Source organism: Streptopelia decaocto (assembly GCF_964273445.1).
Source record: "Streptopelia decaocto genome assembly, chromosome: 6".
NCBI classification, from domain to species: Eukaryota; Metazoa; Chordata; class Aves; order Columbiformes; family Columbidae; genus Streptopelia; species Streptopelia decaocto.
In genome coordinates this window covers 20,579,302-20,596,511 of record NC_138660.1, presented here as the reverse complement: position 1 = coordinate 20,596,511, position 17,210 = coordinate 20,579,302, and the positions used below count along the sequence as shown (strand labels likewise).

The 17,210-nt window shown below is 36.1% G+C and overlaps 1 protein-coding gene across 1 annotated transcript in view; it reads left to right on the top strand.

Moving 5' to 3' along the window:
* Positions 1–17,210, top strand: part of CLSTN2 (calsyntenin 2) — a 198,090-nt gene that overhangs the window by 139,711 nt on the left and 41,169 nt on the right. The window contains exons 6-7 of the mRNA XM_082056323.1: positions 2,909–3,157; positions 3,740–3,861. Coding sequence (XP_081912449.1) covers positions 2,909–3,157; positions 3,740–3,861 — 371 coding nt within the window. The remainder of the gene's footprint in view (positions 1–2,908; positions 3,158–3,739; positions 3,862–17,210) is intronic.

Here is a 17,210-nt window from a genome sequence, read left to right as displayed (position 1 = left end):
TAACCCAATGATTTGTACTCACTTTGGCAGTCAAGTGGGCAGTTTAGATGCTTAAATTACACTTCAGTCATTTTAAAGTCAAGGAACTATTAGTGTTGTGCCTCAAAGCATTTTAGTAAGCATTTTTTCACCTTGTCATCCAACAATAACAAAAAATAAAGAATGTATAAAAGACACAATTGACTGCAAAAACATGTCCAGAATAAATGTCACCAAAAAAAAAAAAAGTGGCCCAGAATATGGTGGAAAGATGACTATGGTGCTTTGCTCTTTCCCTCTAAATTTAGATAAAGTAGAAAATAATGGCCTTGCTAATTATCACATATGGCAGATGAGAAACTGCAATAAGGAAACCCTGAGTATCAGATGTAAGGCCATGCTCTAGCTAGGATGGTGGATCCTGCCCTCTCTCCTATATCCTGGTTGCTCGAGGCTCAATTTGGGCTCGATTTTATTTGGGTGGTTTGCTTCCAGCTAAGCTGACAGCCTGATCCAGTTCAGCAAGCAGCAGCAGTATGTGCTTAACCTGGCACAGATTTGCAGTAGGAACATGAACGGTGAGAGAGAAGATGGAGACAGCTCTCTAAGTTGCTTGTGAAAAGGAGCGCTTGAATACGCAAGGACTACCTCAGGGGTCTCGATCCAAAACTGTGCTCCTGCATTATTCTGGAAGCATTTTAGAAGAAAAGGGCATAAGCCCCTACATTTTGGAAGGGCACTGATCCAATAGCATGATAAGGCTCTTCTGGGATGACCTCCAGATACATCCTCTTTGTGTTATTCCAGGTCTGTGTATGTACATGGCTGAGCAGCTTGAGATGCTGGTTGGATTTATTAAGATTGAAACAATATGATTTTCTCCAACTAAATCTCCCAAGCACATAATCCAATAGTTGTTCTCTTGGCAGGATTAATACACACTAACAGGATGAGGCTCCAGAGTAACCCATAAATCTCCATAAAAAGATGGATAAAGAACTTGTTGAGCTTGGTACCCAAGTGCTATTACACAGGCCTGACATCAAGTTGGGAAAATAAGGTAGTTTACTTAAGCACCTTGCTGAATCAGAGTTTAACAAGCAGTTAAACAGTATTCAAGAAGCAATTGCACAACACCCTCAGACACGTGGTGTCAATTTTCAGGTTGTCCTATGCAGGGACAGGAGTTGGATTTGATGGGTCCCTTCCAAGATGTCTAAGCTATATGACAGACTTCCATTTTGGAGTTTTCCCATAAATTCATTCTAGTGGAAAAATAAATCTTTCCAAATTTTTATGGCCAGAGTGGATAGTGAGGGATGAAGCTTTTTCTTTGAGCCCATAATGTACCCAATATAAGCATGTGCCCATTTAAAAGCATATGTAAAGTGTTCAAACGGAATTTGACCTACACCATGGTGCAAGCAATTTCTGTTCCTTCTGTAAGTTAAAAAATTACCATAAAGTTACCATAAAAATTAACACAAAAGGAAATTGATTGATAAAATTATGATTTTACTTGTGCTCTGTGAGAGTAATTTTATTTTTTAGTGGCTTTAATTAAAAAAAAAAGTTTATCACGAATTGTGCCATCTGGACAAATTGAGTTTGATGTATTCCTGTTGATAACGTCTGTGTATTAAGCAATGCAGGGTGGCATAATATCCAGAATTAGAGTTTATAATTTAAATACACTTTGTGCTCTAATTTTAAATGTGTAGGTGTTAGGCTTGATATTACTATCACTTCAAAATAACCTCATTTTACAGTAATAAGTTTTGGAGAACTCAGTCACTGAATATTTTCAGATCATTACTATGATACTTTTTAAAAAATCCATATGATACAACTCCACACATTCTTGTCCTAAATTCTACACTCCTGCAGAAAGTTGGCATCTTTTTTTCTCTCCTTGTGTGCTGGAGGAGGGTGGGATATCTTACTAGTTTGGGATTTTTTATTCAGTTGTGGTTTGTTCACGATATTCTTACTTGACAAAGTATCAATAAGAATACAAAGATTGTTTGTCCTTTTTACTCTGGCGAGCACGCTTTCCACTAAATGCTCTCTTTCACCAGCTAAGTAAAGGCTCTGAGTGGCTCATTACATGTTTTTAAAGCTGACTGACAATTGTTAAGCTGCAAGAGAACACAGAACTGTAAACAATTGTGCTATTTTATCAGATCTTGGCACCACAGTGTTTTCCATTTCTGGGTTGTTCTTTTTTCCAATTAATTCTAACAAACAAATACTGTGTAGCTGGGGACCACTTTGCTAATTATTTAGCTTTAGGTTGCGTGGGGTGGCTAATGTGAATTGTGAGTACCACTTAAAAGTCTAAGATCTATCATTAGACAAGAACACATGGAGTTACAACTATTACGTATCTCTAGCAGCCAGCATTAAAGTGATATTATCTGGTTTAGGGTGAATACATATTGACATTCATACCAACGTTATTGTCAAAAACCATGGCTATCTATTGGACATGAGGAGACTTGTCCTACATTCATCCCCACTGTACTCTATTTTGCAACATCTTCCCCACATACCATATATCTCCATGCTGCCAGGGAGGGAAGATGTAAAGATTCCCAGCTGGATGTAGAGAATTTGGTTCTAGTCTTAGCATTTATTAAAATAACTGAAGAAATGTCCTTAATGAATTTTAGAAAACAATTAGAAGTTTCAAGAAGGATAACATTCAATTATTTTCTGTAGTCTGTGCAATACATTTAATAATTCTTACTGGCTTACCATGGTCAGTATTATATAATGTGTATGTGATTTGATAGTGAAGCTAGTCGGACTATTTGGGTAGTAAAAATAATCTAACAAGTGTGATTCAAACTCCTGGCCTATATTAAATTAATCGTCACAGCTTTTTCATTTGTCTCTTATCATGTTATTCATTATATATCGTTTGCAGGAGCTTCCTCAGGTGCCATTGACCTGTTACCATCTCCCAGTGCAAAAACTAACTGGACAGCTGGGCTTCTTATAGATAACAATGACATGATTTTTAAATTTGATGGAAAGCAAGGAGCCAAAATCCCAGATGGAATAGTCCCAAAGAATTTAACTGATCAATTCACCATCACTCTGTGGATGAAACATGGTCCTAGTCCAGGATTAAGAGCTGAGAAGGAGACTATTCTCTGCAACTCTGACAAGACAGGTGAGTCTGTGTATTGAAAAAAGGTTTGACAAAAGGCATAACAAAGTTAGCAGGGTGTTACCTTCTCTCCTATTTAATTTGGTCTGAAGAAAGAGTTGCTAATCTGGGATGATGCCACTCTAAGCATTGTCAACTTGATAACTTATTGAGGGGACTGATGTCTACCTGAATTTCAAGTACTGGTTCTCCTCTTGGATAATCTCTGTGAACACATCTGTAGGAATTAATAGGAGTTGGTTTATATATATATATATATATATATATATGACTTAGATTGGGAAAATGAGTTCTAATTCTTCATTGAAACTAGTTAGATTAAATATTGATTTGGATTTTATTTATTAGTTTTGACATCATGCTTCCATAAACAAAACTGCTACAGTGTAATTCAGGAAGATGCCTGCCATATGTGGCTTCCCTGAGAAACATAATGATCCATGATATTGAGAAAAGTCAATTCTTTTGGAGTTTTTTACTTGGTTGTTTTTTGTCTTTTACATGTATATTGCTTTCAAACACACTTACATAAACGAAAGCATTGACGACAGTTCAGATCACTTATTTATTTGTCCCTTCTTTCAGAGATGAACCGACACCACTACGCCCTGTATGTGCACAATTGCCGATTAGTGTTTCTGTTGCGCAAAGACTTTGATCAGGCTGACACCTTTCGTCCTGCGGAGTTCCACTGGAAACTGGATCAGGTACCTGTGGTTTTCTCTTATCTGCAACCCCTCCTCATCTCCATCCCCTCTAGAAATCCTAGAGAACAACCTAAATCCTACCATAATTGCTTTGGGAAATCAGAAGTCTATTGCAATTATGTTGCAACTTGTAACTGCTGCAACGACTTCTCACATCCTCTAATTGGGATCCACATCAAAAGAGATAAATGAGTTAACTTGGTTGAGTCATTTTATAGAGTAGGTTTTTTAATTGGGTCATTTTAAGCAGTAAGTAGAGGTTTATATTCTTCAGCAGTGGATAGAGACATGATATTGCATATAGTTCCCTAAAAGTTTTCCATTTATCATTAAAAAAAAAAAAATCTACTTTATCAGCACAATGGAAGTGATGGAAACCTTTTCAATAAAGAGCGTGCTGACACACAGAAAGGCATTAGTAATAGATGGTAAATCTAATCTGCAGACTTTTACTTTCATCTGCTGTTCTGTATGTAATTTCTCCTTATTATGAAGAGTATATCACCAGGAAATTATTATTAAAGAGATAAAAGTTGCCTTTCATAGACTTATTAATTCTAAGCAGGATAAGGATCATTTGGATGAAAGAAGCCAGACTCCAGCAAAGTAGTATTTTCTCAAAGCAAGTTTCTTCATGTCTTTGAGTCCAAACGATGGTATTGAAGATGCAGATACTGGAATGGTTACTTTCCTAATTCACCTTTGAGATGCATATAAAAAGATGACATTTGTGATGATTATCAGATGAATGTGGTAAGAAACTATATGATGATCATAGCACTTGGTTTTGTTTCCATTAACCAGTTTGGAATCAGTTTCTGCTGTACTTGATGTGAAATCTTAGAGTGTCTAGAAAGGGATAAATTTACATTTAATCACATTGAAAATTACAAGTCATAAGTAACTGATGTCACCTCAGATAATGCTGTTCTGAGTGCTGAAGATGAATTTGTATTTCTAAGATATATACTAAGCATCTAAATTAACAATAATACAAAGTTTATGTAAAGTATTTTGACTTTGAATGCAATCAGCTTCTCTTTTATATCCTTACAATGAGAAAGGGCCAATTTCGTCTCAAAAAATGAAATCTGTGTGTAACTCTTTTAACTTAACTATGACAAAATACTCGAAAAATGTATTGTCAAAGATAATTTTCCATTGACAGGGGATGTATTTGATTGTGTGAAAAAACTTCTTTATCTTTATTACCATCTACAATTACTTTATTCTTATTCTACTTTCTCCACATAATTTCCATACTTTTTAAAAAATAGACAGGAAAAATGGCATAAACTGGTAAGTACGGGTATGCTAACATCTTACCTTTTTTTTTTTTCTTATATCACAAAAAAGACAGTCTATCCTGTACTATTGTTTTTTCATATCAAGCAAATTTTTGTGTGTGCCTTGCACTGGAATTTGATTAGTATCTGTGTTATTGATGAGCAACATATACTCTTTATATTTCTATTTTGACAGTATTATTTCCTTGCAAAAAGTGCTGTTCATCTCAGAAATCCACCTCTGGATGGTCTGTTGATTTGGGAAATCTGTGTGAATTTGAGGGTGTATTGTTTCGAATCAACATGCTCAGAGTGTGTGTATGTAACTAGTTAAGTGATATTTTTTTTTTCTCTTACGAGGGATAAAGAATACAGAATCACACATCTACAGATTTTGTCTGAAATGAATAATCCTAGGGAAATATCATAAGCAGACAACTTCTCACATCTTCAGCTGAAATTTAATATCTCCTTGGAGATATTTTGAGATTCAATCAGTTGTACCCAGAGTTATGCTTCTGGAGAGAAGTTAGTTTGTTGAGGCCACCTCAGCAAGAACATATACTAAAGGCAGTCCAAAGTGGTGCTTGACACATTAACTCTTTTAATTTCTACTGTTTTGTTCTAAAGTGTATATTTCATTGTCTGCCAGTACTGATCTGTGTAATCTAAAATATGCTCCAAAATTGTAGTACCACCTTAGACCATTGCATGTTTAGATACTGAAATAGCTCTGGAAATCTCTCCTTCAGAACTGTTTGTTCTATAGTAGCAGATCCTCAGATTCCCTGGGCTTTTAGACTGTATCTAAGTGTTGTACAGTTCTCACTGTTTGCCCAGGATACTGTAGACAGCATTGCATACATGACTCTGGAAGACAATTCAAAGATCGGTACCAAGCACAGCCATAGTGGAGTAAAATGTGGCAGAGTACTTTATTATTGAGCTTGCTTTATGATTGTGATAACAATCCATAGCTTGTTTTTGCTGAAAGGAATCCAGTGACCTTGGAATAAGGTGAAGAATAAACTAGTGAAATAATTTATCATTCTTATTTCAGAGTAGTAAAATTTATTATACCAGCTGCTTTGGTCTCTACGTAGCCCACAAGACTACTCATTCTTTCAAGGCACTGACCAAGAAAGTGAGCTTATTGTCATTCCAAATTTAATTAATTCTCTAGCTTTTGTTTCTGTGGCAGGTGGCACGCATCTTAGTTGCAGGCTCCATTCTTGGTGGAATAAAAGGAGTCCTGTAACATATTCTAGAGCCACGCCTGAGCAGTGCATCTGAAGCCTTGCCATGGAGCACAGCCATCGTAACTGCCATGCATAGCAAGTGTCTTGAAACCTCCATACAGTGGCTCCCAAGTTAGCTCTGGGAAGGCTGTGTCTTTAAGTGAGTCCATCGGCCTTAGGATTTATTTTCAGTATGGCTTTCAGTGTATTTAGCCCTATTTGTTACAATAAAATTAATGGACTTTGCTAAGCTAATTTTTTCCTGTTGTGCTGAGGATGCATGACCTGAGAATGCTGTAACTCTGGGCATATGTGCCTTTGGTATCGAACTGTTAACAGATGAGTATGTCTGCAAAAAATGCTAATAATCAGAGGTAACAAACTTTGAACTGAAGGTATCCTTGTTACTTATAAGAAACACAAGAAAAAAAATGGTATAGTTTGTTTTTTTCTCCCACTTTCATCCTTTTGGAAATAAACTATATTAGTAGTGAGAGAATCTATTAGTAGTAATCTGGAAGAAAAGGTTAAAGAGAATCAGTGTCAAGTCTCTTATGCCTGCTGGGTAATAAAACTTGCGTGGTTTTCCCAAACATCTGCAATAGCTGCCCGATCAGAGGTGGTTCCTTCCTTTTATTTATTCCCATTTCCTTGGAAGTGCAGGTGTTTTCTTTGTTTCAGAACCATAACCTTTTTTTCTGAGTTTCCCACACAATCATTTCAGTTGAGTATCTTGATGTGTTTGCCAACTTTTTAATAATATATTTTCTCACACTTAACTGTAAGACACTCTTTAAGCCTGAGTACCTATTACATGAAGTTTGGTAGTCTAGTCTGCTCACTTCTTTTTCTTTCAATGCAAAGACATTTCCAAAAGCACTTACAGGAGCTCTATTAGCAGCTCTGTAGTAAATGTTTAAATTAAGTTCTCTTGCTCTCATTGTCATCCACAGGAAAATCTTCTTTTGATCCTCAAATTTCTGCTAGAAGTAGTGACAATTCTTGTGTGTTCCCCATTTCTGGTTAATATAGTGAGAACTCTCTCCCTCCATTTCTATGCATTTTAACTGCTGTTTACTATAGTCCACACAGAACCAAATCAAAATAGTAATTTGAATAATGAGCCAAGGCATTAAAGCCTTTGGTGACAGTGGAAAACATAACATTAAATAGGACCATGTACAGCATATTTCATGCTCCATTCATCGAAGATATTACATTTCTCATACTGATATTGAGGATAGTCAAGTCAAGAGGTATTTTTCCTTTCCCTAAATCAACAGAATAGGAACATTTTATTGAGTTGGAGAAGGGATCTTAGCCAAGGATGAAGATTTTTTTTTCATGTACTTGTTGTTATTTACAATGGGAAATTATTTTCTGTTTTATACCAATGTTATCATCCTGAAAATAGTCTTCTAGCCCACAGGCAAAATTGGTATTGAACCTCTTAAAAAAGGGGGAATACACTGCATGATCTGGAGCCATTCTAAGTCAGCAAAAAATAGATAAATATGCAGAAAGTTATTGTTTCTTTTCTAAGATGAGACAAATTGCTTTGAATAACCCAAGATAAGCCTGCAGTGCTTTTCATTGTGGAAAAGCCCTGACAATTATTTTCATAATAGGAAATAGAGAGAGAGGTTTAGATAAATCTGAGCATGATGCATTTTATCTTTGTGCATGCACATAGATGATGAAGGATAGAGGCAAGGCCTCTATTAGCATTTAACCACTTCACTGGCCACACACAATAGGGTCTTCCACCTCTAGAAAACAGTCTTGTCCAGTCAAGCCCTTCATTTCCATTTACTTTTTAAAATAAGCTAATGTGCAGGGACATGATACAGCAGGAACTGACTTTTGAAGAAATGTATGTTATGTGATAAGAGAACAAAATGAAAGGGATTTGGTATATGCACCTTTTCTTAGTTAAATTAGCTATTTCCATTAAATTACAGCATTTATGAGTGAAAGTTCTTATATGCTGGGGTTTTAGAAATTAGTGTGTGTTAGTTTTGAGAAGACAGTCATTCACATTGGGAAAGCCCTAGTGGCCTCCTTCTTGAGAGGCTCAGAAAGAAATAAAATTAGTGAATATTTATGGAAAAGCACACAGCATTGTCAGTCCTCGAGGGTTAAGGATACACGGAGGGGATAGGATGGCACAAGCTTTCATCTTCTCTGTGCATTGTGTTTCACCTCTAGATAAAAGACCTCAGGCTTCTTAGTCCTATACTTTCCAACATAAGAGTTTCTTATGCTCTTAATCACTTATTTTACAAATTGATATGCAAACCTGCACTGTTTTATGCATACATATTTAATAACATTACAAAAAGATGTAAGTTAGGCATTTTCCTACAGAGCCAGTAAGGGCGAAATGATAAATGAATCATGTTGCAATGGAGACGAAATAATTTCAGGACTTAAAAAGTCTTTGCAGCATCCACAGTACCCCAAGTGTCTTATAGTCTTGCCTGTTCTGGCACAATTTATTTACCAGTTTCCATCTTTAAATGCTATTTTTATGAATTTTTATTCAGCATCTTGCTTCAAAACAGCTTTTGCTAGCACAAGGATGAGTCAGCAGTGCTGATAAATGTCAATAATACTCTCTGAGACTCCAGTCGAAAGAAGCTTGTTTCATATATCTTTTTAATGCCACTGCAGAATCACTGCTAATAACAAAATCTTGACAAAGAAATCACAGTGGCTGTCAAGAACTTGCTTTATGATGTATAAAAATTCCTTTGGGCTAGGTCTGAAGTAGTATGCCCTATAAATTGGCCTGGTTTTGTGCATTTCTGATTTCTGCAGTCCAGCCCAGTGTGACATGCAGTGACTGCTCTATGCTTCTGTTAAACTTCTATGAACCTAAAAGAGCAACTGAGCTGCTTGCAGAAAATAGTTTAGAATTCACCTATTTGCATTTTTACTTGGAATTATTTGGATATATTTCTATGTATTTGTATTCTTCATTTTGCAGTTTTCTTATTTTTCTGGCTGTGACAGTTTTATTATATGATATAGGATTTTCAGACTAGTTCATGCTGGCCTACTGTTCCCAAAGACTGAAGATGAGCTAGGTTGACTCCTGAAAACAGCACCTATTATGTGCGCTCTTTCATCTCTTACTTACACGAGAAACTGTTATTCACATATGTAGTTATGTTCGTTACCGGTTAGGATGGTTGCAAGCAGCAAGACCCTGTGACACCATAAAAACCCCAAAACAACACCAACAAACAAAACTCTGGGAAAGAAATTCTGTAAGAAATTAAAAAGTATTTCAAACTAGCTCTAGCACCGTGAATTAATTGGAAGTATGATGTTCTTGAGGCTTACTGTGGAAAGGCCCCCCAAATCAATTTAATTTCTTACATAGAGAATAGCTCAATATTGACTTAAAAATATGACTCAAAAAGCTGGATTCAAGTGTCTGTTAACTTGCCTTGTTTCTACAGCACTCTGGGAACTCTAGAAATATAAAGCCTAGAACAGAAATTCCTAATCAAGCTATGCATGTGAAGATGAATAGTTGCATTTGTTTTCTTATTTATTGACTGGTTTTAATATTTATACTTTACACTGTCCCACATTTATCAGTTACACCACCAGAGTTTGTATGAAACATGCACAAAGTGTTTTGAAAATGTTGCTGAAGAGCAAGATCTGTTGGGCAATTTCCTAGGGCCTCTGTGTTTATCTTTGAAAAAAAAAGCAGGTTGGCTTTGGTGCATTCAGGCAGTGTTTGAAGTATTTCAGAAAGGCAGGACTGACATCTTTATCCTTCCAAATGCAGGTTAGGAGATAAATAGTGTGTGTTATGAATAAATATGGGTTCTTTTATCTGTGTGTGTGAGCTGTTTATTCCAGCCTTGGAGCCATGGTTTCTGGATGTCTGCAGTTCAGGAAGAAAGCTTGGTGATGTTTTTCCATTTACTTACTTTCCACATCTGGATAAACTCTTGGTAATAGCAAAGCCTAGAAATGCATATGTTTAAGGACATGATGAACAATTACGTAAAAATACAGAACTGAGGAGCTTTCTAGTTACACAGTTAAAAAAATAAACACAGAGAGCTGCCTAACTATAGTCATCAAGTGTTACTGAACTGACATGCTTCCATGATGCAATTTAGCAAAATAAAGGTGCATTATAATAGAATTATTTCATCATGAACAAACTATAGGTCTAATTTACTAAGACACATTGAATTTACAGCATGACAGCACGAAGACATGCTGCAGCTACAGTACATAATCAGGGCTTTCAGGTGCTTTATCTGTCAGTATGATTAAGCAATTTTGTTATTTAAAGCTGTAATTAAGCCATCCATATTTTTGAGACCTACTGTGAAAATAAGTATTACCTATAATGAGTTTCAAGGCTACAAAAGCAACTCATAGCCTGTGTGAAAACTAGTTTGCAAACTCTTAGGCTTCGCTGCAGCATTGTCACAATACCAGAGTGAATATATATTATATAGCAAGATTATTATTTGGAAGCATTTTCTATCTTGCACCAAATAAGACAAGAAAAAAATAATTGTTCCGGGTTTTTTTTAACTGTGCTATGGGAATGCTATATGTGACACATAATTTTTTCATGCAGCTCATCATTGATTATTGAAGCCCATTAGGCCACAAGGTGTGCGGGTGGTTACATTGCAGGTTGGTGACTGTGCGAAAGACACATCCAGGAGTGTGTTTCCCTGAGGTTAATGGAGTCTTTTCTTACGGAATTGAGGTTGGTAGATGGTAGGAAATAGCATGGTCTTACAGGGAAAACTTTTCTGGCCAATACCCAAAGCAGAATTAATGGCAAGAGGGAGTCATTTGCACTGTTCAAGAACAGCTGCTGGTTACAGAAGACCACAGTAATAATAATGTGAAATTCTGGGAAATGAAATAAAATTATAATTCACAATATGGTCAGATTCCAGTGAACTCAGTCTATCACGCTTAGCAAACTGAATAGAAATCTTCCTATTGTATTGTTGTCCATAAATCAAATTTGTTATTAGGCTAGGAAACTGAAGCTTACAGAAATCACATTCTTTGATACTGAAATGTGCACTAGAATGGAACTAGAACTTGATCTACTAATCTTCACTTTTTATATTTTACCCATTACATTTTATTTTCCTGTATTTATTATTCAGATTGTAGGGGATGTACTTGGTGCAACCTTGGCAGAGTGAGATGGACTTTATATGTCCTCTTAAAATTCCTTCCAGCCTTCTTATGTGTGACTCTCTCTCTAATTAATGCCTAATATTTTAAAAATATATTATTAGGGTTGCTGATAGCTTAATGAAACTTATATCAGTAATTTGCCATGTTGAAGTGACCATATTAACAACTCCACACTTAAGACTCTAGGGGACGTTTAACTTTAGTATGGATTTGTCAGTTCTCATTATACCACCCTCTTGGGATGTATTAGGAATGGCTGTGGTGGGTAAACCAAATGTTTATGATTTACATGATTTTGAAAAAAGATCAATTTCACTTTTCACAAAGACCTCTACTTTTTTTAAGCTATTGACTGTCTTAAGACATAGATTTAAAAAACACTTTCTGTATTCACCAGACTTTCAGGAGAATTGGTATCTAGTGGCTATATTGATCTGTTATGATCTTAGTGGGCTTATTTGCTGCAGAAAGGAAAAAAATCCTGAGGGCTGCATTAAGCATCAGCAAAGTTTATAAGCCTGTGCCTCCGCTAGTGTGAATCTGCCCTGTTCCTCTCAATGCAACTGCTACTGCACTGTCTAAGAATCTAAACCTTTGCTTTCTCACCCAACAAATAGATAGTCAGTAATAATAAAGGGAATGTCAGCAGCTTTTAAATAAGGTCAGGATAACTGTGATGTTTTTAAATTCAATGCCACCAATTAGAAATGAAGTCCTCAAAATATGCTTGGATCTGAAAGCTTTGCCAGGGCGTGACAGAGCCAGAATTACTTCAAAATTTAACCTTAACGAGTATCTCAGCCCTGATTATGTTACAAATAACTGTGAACCCGTTTATAGTTTAGTAGTGTTAATAGTGCTGGCTAGAAAATGGAAATCCTTAGGAATAATTTCATGTCTTAAAAGCTTTTTCTACTTTAAAGTCACAAATCCTTTGTAAGCAGGAAATGAACCCTGCAGAAGCTGCCTAAGCAGGCAAAAGCAGGATCCTCACTTGAATTTTCCGTTAGCAGAAATTGTTTTCCGATGAAACTATAACTTTCTAAGTGCAACCTTAAGATAAAAATTGCAACTGTATTGAATCAGAATTTCAGAAAAATTACTGTCCTGCTTTAGTATTATTATTGGTAGCTATAATATTTGTATTTGTATTAGGGGTTTTTTTAGCATTTGCATATTAAAGTCATAAAAATCCTACATCAGCAAGTAAATTTACAAAACGAAACATCGCTATGATATATCTGTTGCACAAAGTTCTACTATCATATCATATCATAGCATACTTTCCAAGTTTTAAAGTGTTCTCACAGCAGCCAGTTAAGTTCCTAATTTACTCATGCCTGCTCAAAACTAGACTAAAAGCTGCAGGCTAATAGCACACAGATCTTCTAAGCCCTGAGCTAGTGTTCTTCCAAATGGACGATTAATGGTATTCAAGTGGCTAAAGAATTTCACTGCATTTTTTCAAGCAGTTAGTCAGAATTCAGGGTCTCACTAAGTTATTTTCCAAGCTTACGATGACTGTTTTATTATAAATCCAGCCTTTTCCCTTTCAATTTGTTTACGCCAATTAACTTGTGGACTCAGATTTGTTCAGAGCGATTTACTGTGGCTGTTGTAATGGGATAGGCAGCCTGCATGGCATTTTTTTAGTCTTCGCATAAGTGGCCCCAGGCTCTGTCTCACTGAAGAGTTTCTGCTAACATCATTGGATCTGGACACACTCTCAAGTCAGGGTTTCCTGCTTTGTGGCCACCACAGAGACCCTGATTTCAAATTCAGTCTTCATTTTGCACGTTCTGAATATTTAACTGAATATGGCTGATGTAATGAAGATTCTTGCAGTAACTTATCACCCAGGGCTCAGCTAAAGTAAATAGAAGAAGAACAGGGATCACAGTTAAGTGTATTACAATTCAAACAGAAAGTGATTTTATTAATCTAACTCTAGTGTGTATGTGATAGAAGACCATACTGCTTTGTATGCAGAGGTAACAGGAAACTTCCACTTTCCTTCAGATAACTGCTATAGGAGACCTTTCTGAATGACATACTTGGATTCCTTGCAGTACTGTTCTTCTGTTCCTTGACTGTCACTTTCTAGATGAAGTGAACTAATTGTGGTTTGATTTCAGAAATACACACCCATGAGCTGGCATAGTGTTTACCTAGGGACTTCTCTTTAAGTATTTAAGCAGTTACAGTGGTTTTAATTAAACTGTCCACATGCTTACATATAAAAGCTGTTCTGATTTGAAGTCTTGATTGCAATTTTCATACACATTAAGCAATTTGTTTTGTTTAGGAATTTAGGCATCAAGAGTCAGCCCAGAAAAAAATCTGCACCTACATTAAACACCATTTAATTAAAACACAACCATGCTCCTCTCCCCACCTTTCAGTTTTGTGTTACACATAGCAATGGCTTGGAATTATGGAATCGTATTTAGACAAGTAGAGTCTTACAAGCGAGGGTTTTCTGCAAAGTCTTGAATTGCTTGCCTTGGAAGCTTTCAGGAAAAGAGTAAAGCCTGTTTAGTTGTTCACCACACAACTTTTCATAAAGGCTCAGGAAGTTAAGTAACCCTCTGATTTCTTACATGCTCTTAAACTTTTTCATCAGAAATGTCAAAAAACTTTTAAGTAGGTGCCTCTTTCCTCATGACCTCAACAGCTGGGACACTAGCCGTCTTTTCCACATTTGAAAACCTTTTGCAGTCCTTCAAGCCAATGAATCAGTTCCTGATATATACGTGGACTAAGGTATGTTAGAGTCATCCACCAAAAAATCCTTTATCTTTTAAAATTATGTAGGCTCCAGTACCTTATCCCTACTTTAATTCCTAAATTTTGTTTGCTTTAAATGAAGTAACATTTGCTTGAAAATTTGAAAGAAAATATCAACAATGCAATATTTTGTGAAATTTGCACACTAAGTATATTGGGTTCTGCTAGAAACGTCTGAGTTCCAAGTTGTAGAAGTGCAACTTTTAAGTTTTGGTATGAAAAAGAGTGTATCTGTCTGACTGCAATTGATACGACTTCTGTGAAAAACATCACCTTTGAATTTCATGTCTTCAAAAATCCTGTCTATTAGTTTCCAATTTCCTCATACCTCTGCTAGCAGCGGAAATATTTGGGTACTTATAGTTTAAGGGCATCTTACAATAATTATTTATTGTAAGCTGAAATAGTAGTTTAATAGGACAGATGAGTCCTGAGTAGTCAGTTGCAGAGTATCTGTATCTGACCTGAAGGCATACAAGTTTTTTTTTCACAGCTATATTTTGAAATAAAAGATATCATAGCAATTTTTTTAAAGTTTGATTTTACTGTTATAATTTCCAAATTTCAGTTATTTAATTATCAGCTCAGACAACTAAATGAAAGCTTTACTACATTGAATTATCCGCACAATCTATTGATGTATCATATGTACTTCTATGCATTGGGAATGAAGATTGTCTAGAGTAACAGAGGATGAAACCTGCATAACTTCATGCATTAATGGCATCTTAAACTTATACCCATAACATCAAAATCGGAACACAAGTCATTTTTAGTAGACAAAAGAAATGCAAATGTTGCTTTTCTGTAATTTTTTTCAATATGCTGTACTCTGAATTTTAAGTGCGTTATTAGTTTGTACAGTCAGGTATGCTGTCCTCTTAACCTAAACAGCAGTGGGAATGCTACCCAAAAATGAACCATTCCTGTGCCTCAAGGGACGGGTGGGCGGGCGCTCTCCGTGTGCTTGCACACAGCCCCACACTGCGGGATGCTCTCACAGATCCACTTTGATAGTTGGCTGCCCCAAAGAGTTGCCTTTTCTCCACTAAGAAGTTAGCTATGCTTTCAGCTGTCATTTGGGTATGACAGCTATAGTATAAATGTGGTTTCTCACAGTAAGTGCATCCTGTCTTCACACCCCTATGACACGTTTAGTCACCATGAGGAAACACTTGATACACAAGCCCTTTCAGGAGCTTCAGAATCTTTTCTTGTAGAGCTAAAATGTGAGAGAATAAAAAGTGTTAAGTGAAAAAGTAGTACATAAAGGTTACGATTCAGAAGATGCTTTGTCATACTTTAAGAGTAAGATTAAATATTAGAGAGAAAAAGAGAAATCTCAAAAGGAGATATAGATCTCCTCTACACACTTCCAGGGTACAGATAGACAGGAAATACAGGGCTACATATCAAAATATGTATTTCACTTATATTATTGGGGTTTAAAATTATTTTTTCATAAAGGGCAAACCTGATTTTTTTTTATTTTTTTTTTAAAGCAAGACTTATTTTCTAGTAATGGTTACATTTGCCACCCATTAATATCTGTAAGTCTGCTACTTATCTGAGTAAAAGAGAGAGGGAGGCATTATTATGTGAACGAACATGAGTCCACTTATTTCCTGTGCAATGGTATAAAGTAGCTCAGGCTTGGTGGTGCAACAGTGGATATTAATACAAAGTACGCAGAGCATTCACTAGCCTTGGGCAAGTGAAATAAATTCTAAGAAACATGTAAGTTGTGAGATACATGGATCTCATTCATTACTATTTCCAATATTCTTCAGTTACTGACTGCAATCTACCTATATGTCATGCTGTTCATACATAAACCTAATTCTGGTCTCAGTTTCATTGTTTAGAAGGAAGATAAAAGATCATACAACTGAAAATGTGTCTCATGCATGCAAAATTCCCAATTTTCATAGCTGTAGTGTATAAGGAGTGATGGAAGTTCTGTATCTAAGATTGGAATTGGACCTTGTGGACCTTGTTTTCTGAAGTTATCTACATTTATCATGGTTTATGGGGTTTACAGTCTTGATAGCAATGGATAGGCTAAATCAGAAATCTTTGGGGTATTTTGGTATATAAGATGGATGATCCCTTTACAGTATACAGGAAAATTACTGGCCAGAGTTACTTTTACTATTGATTTGGCTTACCTCTGTACGGTCAATTACATTTTAATATGTAATATTATTGGCGCATGACCACTTCATAGCCCTGTTTTTTCTTTATCTCTGTGCATGGTTAATTTGTTTTATAAATTATTTTTGGGGTTCAGTACTCTATATTTGAATAGGGCACAAATGAGTCCAGTCACTGAATGGAAGATAGCAGCAATCACTAAAATGGCGTTGTCCATCAGGAACTGGTGAATACTTTACAAAAGAAGCAATGCAAATTCAGTCTAATCCTTTCCATGAGAAGTAGTACCTTTCAAAAAGCATAACACTGGCTCCTGGTTCTGACTGAGAGTATTGGAAGGGAGAAAAGTAGCAGAGAAGCAGCAGGATGTCTTGAATATGAGGATCTCTGAATCATACAAGAGAGAAATACAGATAGAGATTTAGTTCTTGCAATGAAAACAAGAACATTAAAAAACTACTGGAAGATGCAGAGGGATGTAGTGAGGAGACAAGGGAGGAAAAGGATGACCAGAGATAGGAAGAAGGAGAAATTTACTGCAGAAAGTGGAGAGGAGAGAGGTTGTTGCTGCCATACAAAAGCCTGTGCTTTGTTTCCAAAGAATGAATTTTTCCTGATGAATCACGTTATATAATTTTGGGGAAAGCAAACTGTACTTCTGAGGTACCTGAGTAAAATGGAA